Genomic DNA, 16,650 nt, shown 5'->3' with positions numbered 1-16,650 from the left:
CGCTCGGTGGCGGCTCGGGGCTTGCGGAGCGGCAAGGAGCCGGGGGGGGGGGGGGGCGGAGCGCCGCCCTGGCTTCGCGAGGAGCCGCGTGTCCCTGCGCGGCCGCCGTAGCCCGCCGCCGTTAGGGGCGGAACGTGAGGAAATTTAAACGGCGGGTGGGGGAGGGGCGCGCCGGTACCTCAGGGAGCGCCGGGGCCGGTCGGGCCGGGCTGTGTGGGCGGGAAGCGCGGGGGCAGCGCGGGGCTCGGCGCCCCTCAGGGCCCCTCACGGCCCGTCTCCCTCAGGCCGCCATGGCGGGCTCGGCCGCGGCGCGGCCGCTCCGCGGTAAATCCTTCTACCTGGACGTGCCGAGCGGGCGGAGCGCGCGGGAGCTGGCGGAGGCCATCCGGCACCTGGGCGGGGTGAGCTGCGCCCGGGGCGGGGGGCTCCCGGGGCCCGTGCCCGGCCGGGGGGGGGGGCTCCCGGGGCCTGCCTGGGCCGCCCCCCTGGGTGCCGGGGCTCCCCGGGGCTCGGGGCGGGGGGCTCCCGAGGCCCGTGCCCGGCCGGGGGAGGGGGGGAGGCTCCCGGGGCCTGCCCGGGCCGCCCCCCTGGGTGCCGGGGCTCCCCGTGTCCCCCGTCCCGGGGCTCGGGGCGGGGGGCGCTCCCGGGCCCTCTGGTCCCGCCTCGGCCGCCCTCCGTCCCCTCGTGCCGCTCTCTTGTCCTCCCTGGCCGCCGGGCAGGCCCCTGCCCCCACGCTGGGGGTGGGTGAGCGTGTAACCAGCGGGGCTGCGGTGCCCTCGGCTTTGTTCTGAGTGCTTAAGTCGGGATTGGGTCGGCTGCTCCCGGGTTTCGTTACAGCAGCTTATAAATCCCCTTCCTCGTCCGTGATTTGTGCTAGTGAGCTCCTAGCCCATCGCTTCCCGCTTTATTCACCAAATAAAATTGCTTTTATTTTGCTGCTCTTTCATTCCCCGGTTTTTCACTCTCAGCTCAACCTGCTCGTGTCTAAACAGCCACCATCAAGCTTGCTCATCTTATTACTAACCTTTTCCGCATCACTTACAGGGCTGTTGAATAGCTTGGTCCTATCTGCGTTTGCTGGTGACCGTCCACTATGAGAACTGCCTGCTTATTCCTGCCCGATCATCTGTGGTAATTGGTTATCTGGTTGTGGCAGCCTACGGCAGTTTAATTTTTTAAGGAAGCTGAGAGGCTTCAAGTATTTTCTGAAATTCAAACCAGCCAGGTCTCTTTTGTCACGTAGTTGTTGACTTTCCATATGTCTTTCTCAAAAAAGCCATCCAGACCCATCCTAATAGTCGTCACTGGGTCCTAATAGTTGTTACTCTTTCTTTTCAGGCTGTTTTAGTATTTCCCTCAATTTGAGGCAAATTTTCTCATGTGCACTCCAAAACTTCCTTAAGTCCTTCAAATGCTACAAACAGATGTAAAATCTTCATTTAGTTCTTGTTGCTGCTCCATGTCTGCCGTCAGGATCATGTGCTGGCTGTGTAGGTACTTGGGGAATCTGACTTTCAATTTTTCCCCTTTTTATCACATCTTCACGTTTAACTTGCTAGTTTCTTTCAGTCCTCGTCTGGATATGCCTTCCACGTATCGAAGGATGCTCTCCTTTTTGTAGCATCTCTTACTTAGCTGTGCGCTTTCGAGTCTGATGAGAAACACTTGCTCTGAGTTGTCATGTATTTCTTGGTGTAGCTGCCACACCACTTTAAAATGATTTTTAGCCTTTTGACTGTCCCTCTAGCTTCTTACCGAGCATCCTCTTGTGTTGCTGCCCTCTCTGAAATACAGCCCACCAGTAATGAAGTTCTCATTCTCTTGCTCCTGTGGAGATACCGAATTCAAGTACACCATGGCTACCACCTGTGAAACAGCTCTTCAGTACTAATAGCTGAAACTTTCCATTGCTCAGCAGAAAGTCAGGAGCATCTTAGTCTCCGACTTGCACATGGTATCTTAAACTCCTGACACACTGGAGCATTATTTAGACTGGGAGACTTTGATTTGCTCCTTTTTGTGCTTGCAGCATCCTTCATATCCTGTAGTATAAGTCTCTGTAGCCTAGGTCCCGGTTTTAGCAGGGCAGCCAGTAACGTACCTTGTGGCACTTCTTATAAGTGGGCCTGGGATCTCAATCCATAGGGATTCTGTAACTCAACAGAACTAGCTTGTTCAGCAGCCTTGTTTTCAAACTGCTCAACTTCCATCTTTCTGGTATGCTTCATTCTCGTGTGTTAGTGTCCCATGACTGTCTCCCTTCTACTGAATTTCTGATATGCCCAGCTCACTATCCCAGATGAGGCATTTTGACTTTCCACCTCTTTCTTGGGCTTTTGTACATGTCTGCGCAAAGCCATGTGTGTAGACTGTGGCTTTCCAGTTCTCTGCTCCCTGTTCTACATGGAACTGCTTGTCCCAGCTGTTTGCTTTGTTCTTACTTTGCCCAATTCTTTCCAATTCTCCTGACAGCAGAGCTCTTCCACCCTGGTGCGTCACTTCCAGGGTCATTTTCTCACCTGTTGGCTTTCTTTGCCTCTTCACCCAATGGCAAATAGCTGTATAGCTCTTATCACAGATCCATCTGCCTTAAAACATAACTGCCTCTGCTATAGCTTCCCTGTCAAAGTTCCAGTAGCTGAAAGGTTTCCTCGGTGAGAAATATATAGAGCTGCCTTCTAATAGAAAGGTCCTGCCAATGGGATTATATCCCAGATGTCCAGATAAGTGCCCTGCTGCTACAAGACTTTCCTCCTCAGCGTTGTGAGACTTGCTGACTTGTGAGGGGGAGTGATGTGGTCCCTGGAGCGGGAGATGCTTGGAGTGCTCTCAGGGCCCTAGACAAATTGTTCCAATGTGAGCAGGAAACTGGCGACTTGTGTAATGTTAAAGTTCGCATCTGGATGTCTCAAAGGGGACTGAGGTTGGATACTCAGCTCTCTGAAGCTGATTGCTACTTAAGTAACTAATAGAAACGGAATGCCTGAAAAAACAGCCCTTGCTTTTTTGTGAAATTATTGTTTGAGGAGTAAATGATATGAGACAGCATCCTGTCAAGGAAGTCTCGATCTGAAGACCGATTATTTGCAGTTTGTTATCTATAGGAAGTGTGCTAACTGCTCATCACAGGATTGCCTCTCCTTCTGGGAGCTGGCAGTGAGGAATGGAAGGAAGAGCTATTTGTAAAGATGAGTACATTCAGCAGCCCCTTAGCTCTGAGTGGGTCAGTTAAAGGCAATAGCTTTTGCTCAGCAGGACTCTTTCAAATCTCAGAGCTGTTGGAAGGTGTTGGAGCTAGTGCTGTTCTCTCTTTGGCTCCAGGTGACCGAAAGCTTCCTGAGTAAAGAAGTCAGCTATGTGGTTTCCAGCAGCAAAGAGGCCAAACGAGACAAGGCCAGGACTCGGACTGAGAAGTGGAGCAACGTTACCTCAGAAGGTGCAAAAGCCAAGAGCCCGGTGCCTTCTGCCTCCAAAGGGAACCATACCAGACCTCACCAGAAGCCACCAGACACTGTAAGTGATTAGACCACCTCAAGGTTTGACCCAAAGGCTGTGTAGAGAGTAGAACCTGAGACTAGTGGTAGAAGGGAGTTGTTTCTGCTCTGAGCAATCATGTTGTGTTTGTCCCAGCCTGACCATTTATATTTGTACTGATGTTCCTTGTATCTGTGCATCATTGTCCACCCCAAAGTGCACATGACAGCTGTGAGCTAGTAAAAGGTCACCTACTTAAATGGCAGAGGAAATACAAGGCTTGGTTGGCTTTCCAGCAGAACAGGCAATCTGTCCTGCTGCAGACGTGCATCTAGAAAGACCAGAGAATTGTAGACGGTTAAAACTGGCTCAGAGCTGTTGCAGGCTGTGGTGGATGTGCGCTCACCAACAGAGCAGAGCGATTGTAATTTGGGAGGAGATCTACAAGTCCAGCTTGCAAGAAGGGATTTCTGTAGGTCCTGTTCACCATGCCTGAGTTGGGCTTTCTGATCAGTGATAAACTTGTGGCCAAAGTTCAAGTGTCCTGCATAGATTGCAGGGTTCTGGTGGCAGCTGTGACTATGGGGAGTAGCAGTGCTGGCAGAGGTGGGTTACCCCAGTCTAGGCTGTAGGCATCTCTGCCAGCTGGATCTGGACCACCTACAGCATGGCATCACTTGGAGATGCCTGAACTGATGTCAGAGGCTTCACTCATGATGCATCTGTTCCCCTGTCCTTGCTCACAGCACCATCCGCTTGTCTTACAACGAGCTTAACCTTGTTGCTGAAATCTGCCAAATCATAGGCTAGCAGAAGGGACTCCCTTCTCGGGAACGGCCTGGCAAGGATGTTTCTAACCCTTGGCAGCGTGGTGGGATGTGGCGCATGGAGCTTCAAGGCTAAGATGCGGCTTCCTCTTGGCTCACTCTGGAGCTTTCACTGCTGTTCAATAAAAGCTGAGCCTTGGCTGAATGACTACTCAATGTGGGTCTAAAGGGTGCCTTTGTGGTTTTGGTTCCCTGGAAATACTGAGTCTTGTTGTCTTTGAGACAAAGTCCTGGCCAGACTGCTCTCCCCAGCAGAGAGCGCGTATCACTAGAAATCATTCTTAATGGACAGCCGTTCTGTCCTCAGCTTGCTGCTGCCTGGCAGCTCTTGGCTCTAACACGTTACTTGGCTTCTTTCTTCCATAGGCCCTGATCAGCCGAGGAAAGGAACTGCTGCAGAAGGTCATGAAGAATCAGGTAGGCACCACGTGGGTGGGCTTTCTCTCCAGCTGGATATGTTCAAAGGACTGCTGAGCATTGCCGGGGTAGTGGCAGCCAATTCTTCAGAGCCCCTGACTTTCAACGGAAGCAGACTATAGGGCTGGTGAAGGTGTGAAACAGTCACTTGTGGCTCTGAGTGTTGTGCAGTGTTTCCAGACACTGTTCTTCGCAGAACCATTCCATCTTTCCATCTGAGCTACTTCTAAGGCCCGTCCCAGGGTCTGGTTGCTCAACACAAGAGAATTATTCATGTAAGACCACTGTTAGAGGCGTTTTTAGCTTGGGAAGAATTAAAGCCACATAGTGGGAGCAAAAAGCTCCTCTAGAGTCTTTACACTGATATCACAGCAGCCAAGAGGATCTTGGTGCCCACCTTGGAAGCTCACGTTATAGCAGGAATTAAAAATATGAACTAGATGCTGCTGTTGATTTGGGATAGATAAAGCATGAGTTTGAACCTTTTTGGTTGCGCCCTGAAGTTTGTTTTAATAACACTGACCAGTTGGTCTGGCAACTGAGCAACAGAAAAGAAACCACTAAACTAGATTTAGAGCTGCATAGGCTCACACAGTCATCTTGGTTTTGAGCTGTACCTTCCCCTATCCCTCTTGTTTGTTCAGGACACCTGCAGTGGCAACGGTATCCTCGCCAATGCTCGTTTGTGGGGAGTCCAGATCGTGCACGTCGATGGTATCCTTCTCTGTATTACTGGAATTTAGGTTCTGGTAAATCAGTGATTTAAAGACAGGTAGGGCAGAAGAGATGTGGTGAGCGTGTTGTCTGGAAGAAGAAAAAATTTGCAAAGAATATGTAGTACTTGACTGATGCTCTCCTGGCTGTAGCTAGCTAGGTCTGGCCTTCAAAAACCAGATTAGCTCTTTATGTAGAACATGGTACTGTCATATAGACAATAGGAAACATTAAGTATGTTATAAAATACTGAAGCTATGATACTATGAGCAGTTAATAGCTTGGTCAGTGCATGGCTCTGTTCAGAAAGACCATTCTTGTTAATTGACTTGGAAACAGATAACAGTAATGGCAGGATTTAGTTGTTTTAATTAGGAAGTGCTGATGTTTGAGGATCTATGTTGGAAGGAGCTTCCCGTCTCCATGGGAAGGGGGTGACGGGAAGACAGGTGAAGAAGTTGTGATTCTAATAGTAGGCCTAGAGTAAAAGGCTCCTGGGTTTCTGCTGACAGTGACATGCAGGCCTGGCTGAACTTGTCTGGGTGTGCGATGGAGGCTGCTGCTGCTAGCACGTGTTCCTGGGCAGCCAGCTCTGCTGAACTTGCAGCAGTGTTGCAAGTCTGCCAAGGCTTTCAAAAGCCAAGGTCTGGTCCATCTACTGCAAAACTTCTAATGGTGTCTAATTTCTTCAGAGACTTAAACAAGCCTCCTGCTTTGCTAAAGAGTAAAGTGGGGAGCCTTCCCTCAGAGCACTCTATTTTTTCTTGGCTTCCTTTTGGGAGAATCAACTGTGTAGTAGTGACGCTTTGCCAGACGATGGCAGGCTCAGGCGCTGCATGCTCTCCTCGGTGCAGATAGGCAGGAGGAGGAACAGCTCACCTTGTCTTGTTCAGCTATGGCTCTTTGACATCCCACCTGCACAGAAATGTTGTCCTACGCTCAACAGCTGCTGCGTGCCATCTCAGGAGCAAGGAAACGGAGCCAGAAGACAGAGGTAACTGATCTCACTCCTGCCCAGTTTGAGGCGCTCGGGATCCCACAATAGCTCTAACCAATTCTTCTAGCTCATTGTGGGCTAATAAGCAGGGTGGTCTTCTAGGTTTTGATTCAACATCAGATAATCTGTTGCTTCTGCTCATTGATGTAGATGACACAATTAAAAGGCTTTTTCCTTTTTATAAAGTAGGGAGGTAGCTGTGAGCTAGCAACCTCATCTGTAGCACAACTAATACCGAGTTTTGACTTGTAAGGAACTGAGTGTAAAACCAAGATCATGTGCGACTAGAGTGCTGACTTTCTGAACTTTTTTAATGCCTTGGAAAGGCCAGTGAGTAGATGGGGCATAAGAGCAGAGTATGCCACCTGTACATCATATTTAAAGTAACTCTAGGTAACTGGGAGACAAAATATTAAGGGGAGGCGATACAGTCTGTGATGCAGGAGCTCTGAAGTGGTGGGTGAGACTGCTGTAATCCCAACTTGCTGCTCTGGGATCAGTAATTACAGTTCTGCCTGCACTGGCTCCCATACTAAATGTGTCACTCTTCCCTTTAGGCAAAATGCCTTGCGCCTGGATCAAAAGTTCGCAAAGGTAGGCCTGGAAGTTGTGTTCCCATTTGTGCTTGAATGCAGAATTGCTTGAAGAAGCCTCATTTAGAATTTGGTTTGTTGACGTTTCAGATGGATTTTCAAAGTCTGGTAACTGTTAAGGCAGTTTCTCTTGAATGGTTTTTGTAACTGCTTGTCTGAGTCTAGCTGCAGCCTCCTAAAACAGCTAAGAACGTTATGCCTTTGGTTTTGGGGACTGTTTTTAAAAATCCCATGAACTGTTTGCAGCTCAACTCCCAGAATCCTGAGGCGCCTAAGAACTGTGCTGCTGGCACTGTGTGTTGAATCCACTGGCTCAAACTAAGTTTTGAATAATAATGCATCCTAGAGAGGAGAGCATGTTCCTCACAACCCACTCACTTCTGTTAGGCTGAAATATACTGCTGAGACACCAATCTAGGGCTAACACTTTTAAGGGAGGGGAGGGAAAAAACAGGTTCTCATCTGCAATTAGACCAGAGCCAACTGTGGCACTGGAATCTGCTCTGGTGACGTAAACCAATTTCTGACTTGCTTGACTTGGCCTATTGGAGAGCAAATTCAGTAATTCAAAATTCAGTAATACCTTGGGTTGAACTCTAGCCTGGATTCTGCGTGTGACACTTGGAAGATTATTTTCCAGTTTGGGGTAGAGGTTGTGAAAAAAGGCTTGAAAAGCTGTCAGCCAGATTGTCTGCTGAAAGCTAAGACCTCTAAACTGTGGCATGCTCTGAGCTCTGCCTGGGAACTTGAGACAGCCGAACCGTTTGTCACTGTTCAGCGCTCTGCCATAAGAGCTTTGGACTTGCACGCCAGTCTTGGTTTTATTTGGGCTCCCTAAACGAGGTTTTGCTTTCAGAAGTGCTAAGTGCTTGGCAGCATTTATGTGGAAACATTGATCCTGTGTTTAAATAGCTATTTCAGCATTGTAACAGTACATTTGATGCAAGCTTGGGATGAGAGTCGAGGAACTATAGTTAGTGGGGGCAGGTGGACTCAGCCTTTCCAGAGATCAAGATTAAAACTTGTTTGGAGAAAACAGCTTTGAGCTCCAGGGTTACAAGAAAATAAAGCTTCTTGCCCTTCAGAGGCAATGAGGGAGACACAAGAGCGTTGGTGTCGGGGTCAGGCAGATGCCCACTGATCGTACCTCGGTGTGTGAGGGATTTTTTTGTTTGTTTTGTTTTTTAAATCAGGTCTGTACTAAGATTTTCAGACTGACCATAACGTTATCAGCCATGAGTTGAACAAGCCTGCCAGTTGGGAGGGAGGCAGTATCTTCTCCCAGCCTGGTCATCTGCTGGAATTCATCTGCCTGGCTCTGAAAGCCTTTTCACCGAATGCACTGCTGAGGCTTTCTTCAGCTCCCTTAACATATTTCTCTGTAGGAAGTGTAGCTGCTTTTTGCCCTCCTCAGGGACCAAGCTGAGGCCAGACATTGCTATTCAGCAGTATTCTCATGCCAGGCTTGGCTATGCAGCGTGTTAAGTGAACATTGGTTCGTCTCCAGCAGCTTTTAGCTCTCACGGCTTTCCTAGACTTAAGAGTCCTGGTCTGAGCCATTCCGAAATCCAGGCTTTTGCATGAAGGTCCAGGGAGAAGCTGGATGTTCTTTCCGAGTTTAATAGTGAAAACAGTCCACTGTTGTACTACGTTCAGGGTTTGGTCAGCCTGCTGAATACTCTGGAGATGAGGCTGCTGTAGATTACCCAAAATTTCTGGATGTTTTCTGAATTCTGTCTTAGCTATGCTTAGCCAGCACTTGGCATTCACAGGTGGTAGAAATACTGATGAGCTTGGCTCTAGAGCCCAATTCAGTTAGGGACCGGATGATAAAGTGGAGAATTTGGCCAGGGTAAATTCTAACCAACTGTCTTTCTAGCAGGAAAATTGAAACCCCCTTTTCTGAAGGTTGAAGACCAGAGCAGGTAAATGAGGTTTTTCTAAATATCACAGCCAAACTATATTAAAACTTCAAAGGCTCCCAGGGAGGGAATTTTTTATGCCCCTTATGAGGGGGGCAGTGAATATTTTGTCCACAAGGCAGAGCGTGTTGTCTTTGAAGGCCCTCTCAAACACCAGGAAGCCGACACTCCTCTAGAGGAGGCAAAGGGGATTCAGAGAAATAATCTAGGTGGCTCATATGTCAGAAGAAAGGTGCTAAACAAGGCTTGGTAACAGAGTTTACTTCCTTGCTCAGATTCCATGTGTGATCCTGGGCAGGTCACTTAATCTGCTTGAGCCCTCTGAAATGGGGAGTCCACTGAAGTGCATGAGGTCAAGGCCTGTAACTTGATTACAACATCCTGCACAAGGGGATCTGATCTCTGTGGTGTTTCTAACTCTAACAGTATCTAGAGCACTAATTATTCTGAAGACAACACTTCAGGCAGCTGCAGGGTCAAATACTAGGTTTTACAGGCTGCGTGCAATAAAGCACAAAGAAGAGAGATGTCATCTGGGAGCTGAAACTTTCCCATGCTGCTGTGTAGCTGAAAATACTGCACTGGCTGCCAGTGATGTACCTTGGGGGTGAAAAGTGGGTTTTTCAGCTGAGCAGGCAAGCCTGCCTTCTGTTCAAAGCATCCTCCCCTTAATGCCATACCAGGAATTGGGTTTAGTACTTTCCTGCCCCGGTGAGAAATGTGGAATCTCTGGAATAGCCAAACAGAGACATCAGTGGCCAGTGTCCCATCATAAAGGAGTCAGTGCATTGAACCCCTCTGAGGGAGGGATGAGAACTTTAACCATGCTGTCATTGTCAGAAATATGATGTCCTGATCTGCTTCTTCCAGGCAATTCCGACCCTTCCATTACCAGTTCAAAAGCTTTCCTAACCTGAACTTCCTGGCACCCAAAAGCTCCAGCCCATTTGAGCCTCTGAAAAGCCTCTTGAATTCTTGCAGGGCCAGGTAGGTTGTAGCTACTTTTGTGCAAGAGTTTAACCAACTCCCATGCTAGCTGTTGCCCTGTGGGTTCCTGGGATTTAGAGAAATCCTTGAAGAGGATTCCTTGGAGAAATGTCTTCTGGATGGTGGCAAAAGGAGCCCTGTGGGTCCCTACAGCTCCCACTGTTGCTATTCCAGGTTAAACAGCTGTAGCTCAAAGGCAGCACTCCATCCCTGGTCTTTATGTGGGATCTGCATGCCTGCTGCTGCAGTTCTCCTGTGAACTGTGATCAGGGAAGATATTTGCCGCTATCTTGCAGGGACATGGAGGGCTGTCCAATGCTCAGCGAGGGAGAAAAGAGCCCGCAGTCCACACCAGTCACTGTGCCAAAGAAGAAGAGGGGATTTTGTGAGTGCTGCCAAGAGACCTTTGAAGAACTGCAAAAGGTAAGAGCTCCCCTGGGACCTGGTTCCTTGCAAAAAGCTTTGGGATCCACTCAACCACTTAGTTATCATGATGTGTCTGTTATCAGTACAGACCCTTTTAGAAAGAAGGCAGATTTTTATACATGCAGCCTTCCTCATATCTAATAGGATCAGTCTTGCAGATGAAAGTCATAGTATATCTGTACTTAGACCTCCTGGTCTGAGCATAACATGCTCATCTCTGGTGGTGGGAAAGCCTTGAGGACCATACTGTTACCTGGGCTGCAAGGTGGGAAGCCTATTCCATGGCAGTTGGGGGACATAGGCTGATTTAAAAAAGTAGGAAGGGGGTTTTATCTGCTACGAGATGCCAAATGGGGTGGCTTGGTGGAGAGCCCAGCCTTTAGCGATAGACACTACATATTTGGAGTCTGCGTTTTTAGTCACTGCTGGGGAAAGCCGTAGGCTGCTGTTAGATACAGACACAACCTCCTCATCAGCAGGTGTCTATGGGAACAGAACACTCACTGTAAGCATCCTGGGGTAACAGTGTTGCCTGCGTTTCCCAAATCTGCTTCCAAACAACAGCCCTATGTGGTGTAAAGACTTTGCCCTCTAGCCTGTTAGGCTGCGGGAGGTGGGTGTTGCTGCAAATTTCCCTCTGGTGAGAGCATAAGTGTTGCTAAAAGGGCCTTTGCCACCTTCCAGCATCTCCAGAGCCCCCAGCACAAGCGGTTTGCACTGGACGACTCTCAATATGCCCCTGTGGATCACGTTATCTCACAGCTCACCAACAACTTTGTGGAGCAGTCAGCCAAGTAAGTCTTTGTGTACCTGGTAACTGCTGGAGCAGCGTGCTACCATGTGGCCTGGTCACAGTAACAGGACCTGAATCTCCATGCTCCTGTGGCACTGGTTCCTACTTCATGCCCCATGCCAGGAAATCTGCCAACAGGGAACAGAGGGCTTGGATTGACCCTGCAGAACTGACCTGGTATTGCATAGCATGGCGCTTGCCAGGCAAGGCTTAGATGAGCTGTGGGAAATGCTCCTCTTTGAGTTGAGTTTGTGGGCTCTCTGCTTCATGAAATTCTCTGTGGATTTCTAGAGCCTTTTAAACTAGAAAGGACAGCTGGGTCCTTCTCTTCTGTCCCCATGTCTGACACAAACCCTGGTGCCCTGTAGCACTCCTGTGCCCAGGGCTCTGGCTGCCAAGAAGTGAGAGATCTCTTGTGCTGGCTGTCTCCTCTGCCAGCGGCAATATTGGGGATACCTGTCTAAACTTTCTTACTGCCTCCCGAGCAAGGGTCTCAAACAGCCTGCGCTGCAGAAAATGCTTTGTCTTCCTGGGGGAAAGAGAGCTCCTAAGGCTAGAGAGAGCAAGTGTTAACTGATGCTTCTTCTCAGGGTGCCGCAGTCCTGCCTGACAGATGAACACTTAATGCCTCAAGCACAAGTTACCAGAGGAAATGAGATGCTGACAGCTGAGCTGAGAAAGGAGAGCCAGCAGGCTCCTGTGGAACTGTTTATTGATGCAGAGGCTGATCCTGGCCTGAAGATGAAGGAATGCTCCACTCACCTGCCCAGTAACAGGGTCAGTAATCTCGGAGAAGGAAAGGGATTGTCTGAGAACTGCTCTTTGGGGTGGCCTGCTGGAGCAGGACTCGCCAGAGGGGTCTGTGCTGTGCAGGGCACCACAGAAGGATCTATTGTGGTGGGGGACACAGATTCAGGTGTGGCTCCTAGCCTGAGCCAGGAGACCCATGTAGAGACTGCTCAGGTCAGAACAGCAATTGCTTCTTCGTTTGAACCTCATAAACAGCAAATGCTTGGGCCTGTCAGCCATCTTCTGCAAGCGCTGCCCGTCTCCAGGAAACGCCAGCTCTCCTCCAGACAGAGCGCCCAGGTGGGAAAGAAGCCCAGGCTGGAGCTGGCTGGTGCCCTCTCTCAATATGAGCAGACAAGCCCGGTGGATGGTGGGACGGGTGTGCAGGATGCAGGGCGCATATCTGAGCTGGACTTGCCCTGGGTGGCACAGGCTGGCAGCTTGCCCTTAAGCACAGAGCTCTGCACCAGACCTCGTAGCTCCCCTGCTTTGGAGCTGTGCCTGAGTGGGGACCCTGCAACACAGCCAGCTTCTCTTGAAGCTGTTTCTGTGGGTTTTGATCCTACAGAGATGGCTGCAGCAAGCACCATCAGCCAGTATGGCTGGAGTAGAGTGAATGCAAGTTCCCATGGGAAGCAGCTCAGAGAGGAGGATGAAAGTACACCTTTGCCTGTGGATGGTCATGATCTGGGGTGCAGGACCTCCACAGTGAGCAAGACCAGCTGTCCTGCTGGCCAGCTGCCCTCCCAAAAACTGCCTGTGGCTGAAGCCAGATGTTGCCGCTCGCTCTGTGTTAGAGCAGCAGAGAAAGTAGCCCCTGAACTACCTGACCTCCCAGGCCATAGCAAAGAGTTGACTCCTGGCCCTGGGCTCCCTCTTCCTCTTTCTCACAACACACAGGCTGACCTTGACTTCAGGACAGCTTCTGAGTCAGACTGGGACATTGGGCTGCTCTCCATGTTGACAGGAGTCCAAGGCAGCAGGATTCTGCCTGTGGACAGGCACTTGCTCCGAAGGACGTGTGTCAGTGTAAGGGACAGTGGGTATGAGTCTCAGCTCTGCTCAGTTCTGAAGCGGAAGTCGGAGCTTGACTGGGCAGGCAAAGATGACAAGAACTGCCGGAACTGCTGCACAGAGACCGAAGGAGCTTCTTTCCCCATATCTGAGACCTCCCTGGGCAGCTGGACTAGTTAAAACCACCTCCTGGCTGTTCTCTGGGCCCTTAAGGGGAACTGTGAAATGGCTGGAAAGGGACTTGACAAACCACCTTCCCTGTCAGGGCCAGGAACAGTCCGGGAGGTACAGCTGAGAGCTGGAGTGAGGACAGTCAGCTACATGGTCTCCTCCAGTCACTGCAGGCAACCTGGGCTGAGCCTGAAGGCTTGAGATGTGCTGACACCTCACTGGTGTGAAGCATGTTTGTCCAGTGCTGGCTTCCCTAGCCTCTGACATCCAGGGGAGCAACTTTCTTGCCTGATTTCCTGGAGGAAAAATGCCAGTGGCTACGAATCACGGCTCTGTTCTTCGTGGCTACATTTCACTAGATCTGTGAGATAAACATACTGCAGCAGGCTGAGCTTGGAAACCAGCTCTCAATCCCAGCCTTGGCAGGATGGAGTGATAAATGCTTCCTTCTCATGCAGTCATTCAAGGTCTGAAACTCTGTAGCTCTCCTGGTGGGAACCAACGGGTGATTCAGTGATTTAACCATCTTGATAGGGACTCGGATCTTCCCTCTTTAACATTGATACCTGGTAGCCTCATTCTTGCTGCTGACAAGATGGTCTTTCTCTAGAAGTAAGTCTTCAGTGGGAATATGCTCTCTGCTTTCCCTGATTCAGAGAGCCCAGCCCATTCCTTCTCTCCTCCAGTCTTTGGTGCTGCAGAGATGGAGAGGAGGACCATGGAGGTGAGGTCTGTGTTCTTCATATGGTTTGGGGGTTTGTTGGATGTCTTTGTGAGTAGCTACAGATAATTGTAACTGGCCCTAAATTGTTTTTTAGCAATCTTTTAAACTTTGAAATAAAATGAAAGGTTAGTGTTGTGCTGTATGCTGGGTAAAATTTGTTTGGCGGCCTGAGCACAGCTAGCTCAAAATAGAGTGAAATAAATCAGTGCAAGCTTAGGTGGTGACTGGGCAGAAGCCTTGCTGAAAAGGAGCTGGGGGGGAGTGTGGACATCAGGTTGAATAAGAGTCAGCAGTGGCTCTAATAACATCACTCAGTACATGGGTGACACATAGGAATGTGGTCACCAGGTTGAGGAAGGTTGTTGTACCTCTGCTCAGCATAGTGGAGACCATATCTAGACCCCCCCCCCCTTGGTGAAGGGGGATGTGGAGAAACCAGAGGAGCCAGTGGAGGCTACCAAGATGGCCAGGGCCTGCAAGGAGAGGAGGAGGCAGGAGGTGGGCTGGTTTAGTCTTGCCAAGAGGAAACTGAGGGGTGTCTAACAGCAGCCTGAGACTTCTTGAGGGGTGTCTACCATTACAGTGGAGCCAAACTCCTCTCGGTGATGCCACAAGCTAGGTCATCTGGGGTTGAGGTTGGGAAAAGGAAGGACTCCTTGCCCATAGGGTGGTACAGTCCTGGGCCGAGTGCCCAAAGCAATGGGGCCTCTCTGATCTTGGAGCTTTTCAAGCCTTGAGTGAATGTGGCCCTGAGCAGGAGGCTGGACTAGAGACTTCTTAGGTCTCTCCTAAGCCAAATTACTCTGGTGTAATGGCCAAACTCCTTTACTTTACCTGCTGAAGACTAAGGGTTACTAATGGTTAACAAGAGCACAGCGAAGCTGCTGCAAGAAGAAACGAACATCAGGCATGGAGCTGCAGTGCTGGTTCATCTTGTGCTTGTGTGCTCAGCCTCCTGGAGGGAGCAACTAGCTCTGCACCACTCGGACAACAAAGAGGGGCAGAGGGGGACATGGCCTGGGTGTGTCACTCAGGGCTGCAGGCTGAGCCAGGACTGGATCCCTCAAGGCAAGGTGATGGATGTGACCAAAGCCCATGGGGTCATTTGTTCCCTGTGGAGATGCAGTTATCCCATAGCGATGCTGCTCTGCAAAGGCAGAGAGCTTCATCTGGGGCATTAGCAGAGCTTGTCTCCCCCCACCCTGGTGTTGGGAGATCAGCTGTGAGGTGAGGATGCTCATCCTTCGTCATGCCTGGTGCTTGGGCCTTATGTGGAGGGGAGAGGGAGCCCTGGTTGTTGCCTGCTCTCTCCTAATGTCTACTAGTGAGTGGTGCCATGAGGGGTCTGGTTTTGGGAACTGTGGAGCTGCTTTTTAAACCCTTGGGGATTGTTCAGACCTTGGGTCAGATGCACTGCCAGAAAGATGCTCAATGTCTGCCTGCTGTCATCTGGCAGATGGCGTAGACCCTTTTTGCAAAATACCCATCCACTTTGTCACTGTACCTGCAGCCCTTCCTCTCCATCACTGCCTTGCTCCCTGCCCAGGGTGCTCCTCATGCACTGGGTGGGCCAGGAGGGCACTGGGAGGAGAAGCTGTCGCCCTTGGGCTGGAGGCCTTGCAGTCCTTGCTGAAGTGTAGACTAGCCCTGGCTGGTGCTAGAGCAGCTGAGCTGTGCTTGGTGCTGCAGATTCCTTATCTCAGCAAGAAATTATTGCTGTGTTTCTTGCTCGTTATTGCGTGGAGGAAGCCAGAGGGCTGCAGGTGGCAGGTCACCTGCTTCAAATCCTGTCCTGAAGTGCACTTCCTCTGCCCAGCTTTGCGTGGTGGAGGTGTGTAAGGCTGGTCTAGCCGCCCTTGCTGGAGAAGGTCTAGGCATGAAACAACCATATCAACATTGGCCCCTGCCTCCCTCCCACAGCAGGTACAGCTCAGACCCGGCCGCTTGTCTCCGGGCAGTAAATCCAACTTTGTGGGAGGTTGTGGCACTTTTCAAAGTGCCAATCGACGGACGTAATTCAGCAGCCCCCGGTTGGGTTAAATCGCTGCAGTGTGGCCAAGGAGATGATCTGAGTTTCCTGGAGTCTGTTCCCAGCCTTGAGTTCTCCCATGCAGCTGTCTGACAAAACAGCGTGGGAGAGATTTCCTCGAGCGCACGCGCACCAGCCCCCGTGTGCCCAGAGCCCCCGTGCGCACGTGTGTCCTACTACAGGGGTGCTCAGCAGAGGATGAGGGGGTGGAGGTGAGGGCCTCGCCTGAGCGTGACCCCCTTGGCAGCTCCTCTCCAGGGAAAGTCAGGCTGAGGCTGCCCTACCCCCCAGCCTTGCTGCAGCTTTTAATTCCTTAACATTCTGCAAAGCATTGATTGATAAGAGGCAATCAGCGGGATTTGGGAAGCGGGAATCAGGAGAGCTGGGGCTAATTCCACTCTCCTGCGCTCTGCTCTACCATCCTGGGCACATCCCTCCCTTGTTCTGCCTTTCGCTTCCACTTCTAAATGCTTTTGACCCCCTTTTGCACAGCAAGCGGGGATCGGAGATGAAAAGCAAAGCAGCCGTTAACGTTGTTTCGTGTGTCTCCGGAGTGTGTGGGGAGGGCGCCCATTGAAATAACGTGAGTCACTGCTTAAAATACTCGGCAAACTTCAAGGCGACGCAAGCCAGGCGCTTTCGCGGTTGCGTTTGTGCTGCAGAGCTACAACCAGGTACCCAAAGGCTTTTGTTACCGGCAGGCCTGTGAGTCCTGGTGGGAGAAGGGGAAGGTGGGAGTAGATCCAGAGGGCAGGTGCTTGGAAGAGGGAATC

At 50.6% G+C, this 16,650-nt stretch overlaps 1 protein-coding gene across 1 annotated transcript; it reads left to right on the top strand.

The window, feature by feature from the left end:
* The first annotated feature begins 216 nt into the window (after window positions 1-216).
* On the top strand, window positions 217-13,983 carry DBF4B (DBF4B-CDC7 kinase regulatory subunit). Its single transcript, XM_067312190.1, has 11 exons — window positions 217-401; window positions 3,322-3,513; window positions 4,668-4,718; window positions 5,363-5,432; window positions 6,356-6,426; window positions 6,987-7,023; window positions 8,905-8,947; window positions 9,815-9,931; window positions 10,228-10,354; window positions 11,042-11,151; window positions 11,741-13,983. The coding sequence occupies exons 1-11, from the start codon at window positions 291-293 to the stop codon at window positions 13,131-13,133; spliced, it is 2,322 nt and encodes a 773-aa protein (XP_067168291.1). The 5' UTR covers window positions 217-290; the 3' UTR covers window positions 13,134-13,983.
* Window positions 13,984-16,650: the final 2,667 nt, after the last annotated feature.

This window comes from Apteryx mantelli, chromosome 28, assembly GCF_036417845.1.
Source record: "Apteryx mantelli isolate bAptMan1 chromosome 28, bAptMan1.hap1, whole genome shotgun sequence".
Taxonomy (NCBI): domain Eukaryota; kingdom Metazoa; phylum Chordata; class Aves; order Apterygiformes; family Apterygidae; genus Apteryx; species Apteryx mantelli.
This window is presented reverse-complemented; position numbering and strand designations above follow the sequence as displayed.

What these genes read in the sequence shown, in the direction of transcription:
- DBF4B (XM_067312190.1), top strand. Translation starts at nt 291, where the DNA reads ATGGCGGGCTCGGCCGCGGCGCGGCCGCTCCGCGGTAAATCCTTCTAC. An exon ending in CCAGATCGTGCACGTCGATG is followed by an intron (nt 5,433 to 6,355) that starts GTATCCTTCTCT and finishes CCACCTGCACAG; the next exon opens with AAATGTTGTCCTACGCTCAA. An exon ending in CCTTTGAAGAACTGCAAAAG is followed by an intron (nt 10,355 to 11,041) that starts GTAAGAGCTCCC and finishes GCCACCTTCCAG; the next exon opens with CATCTCCAGAGCCCCCAGCA.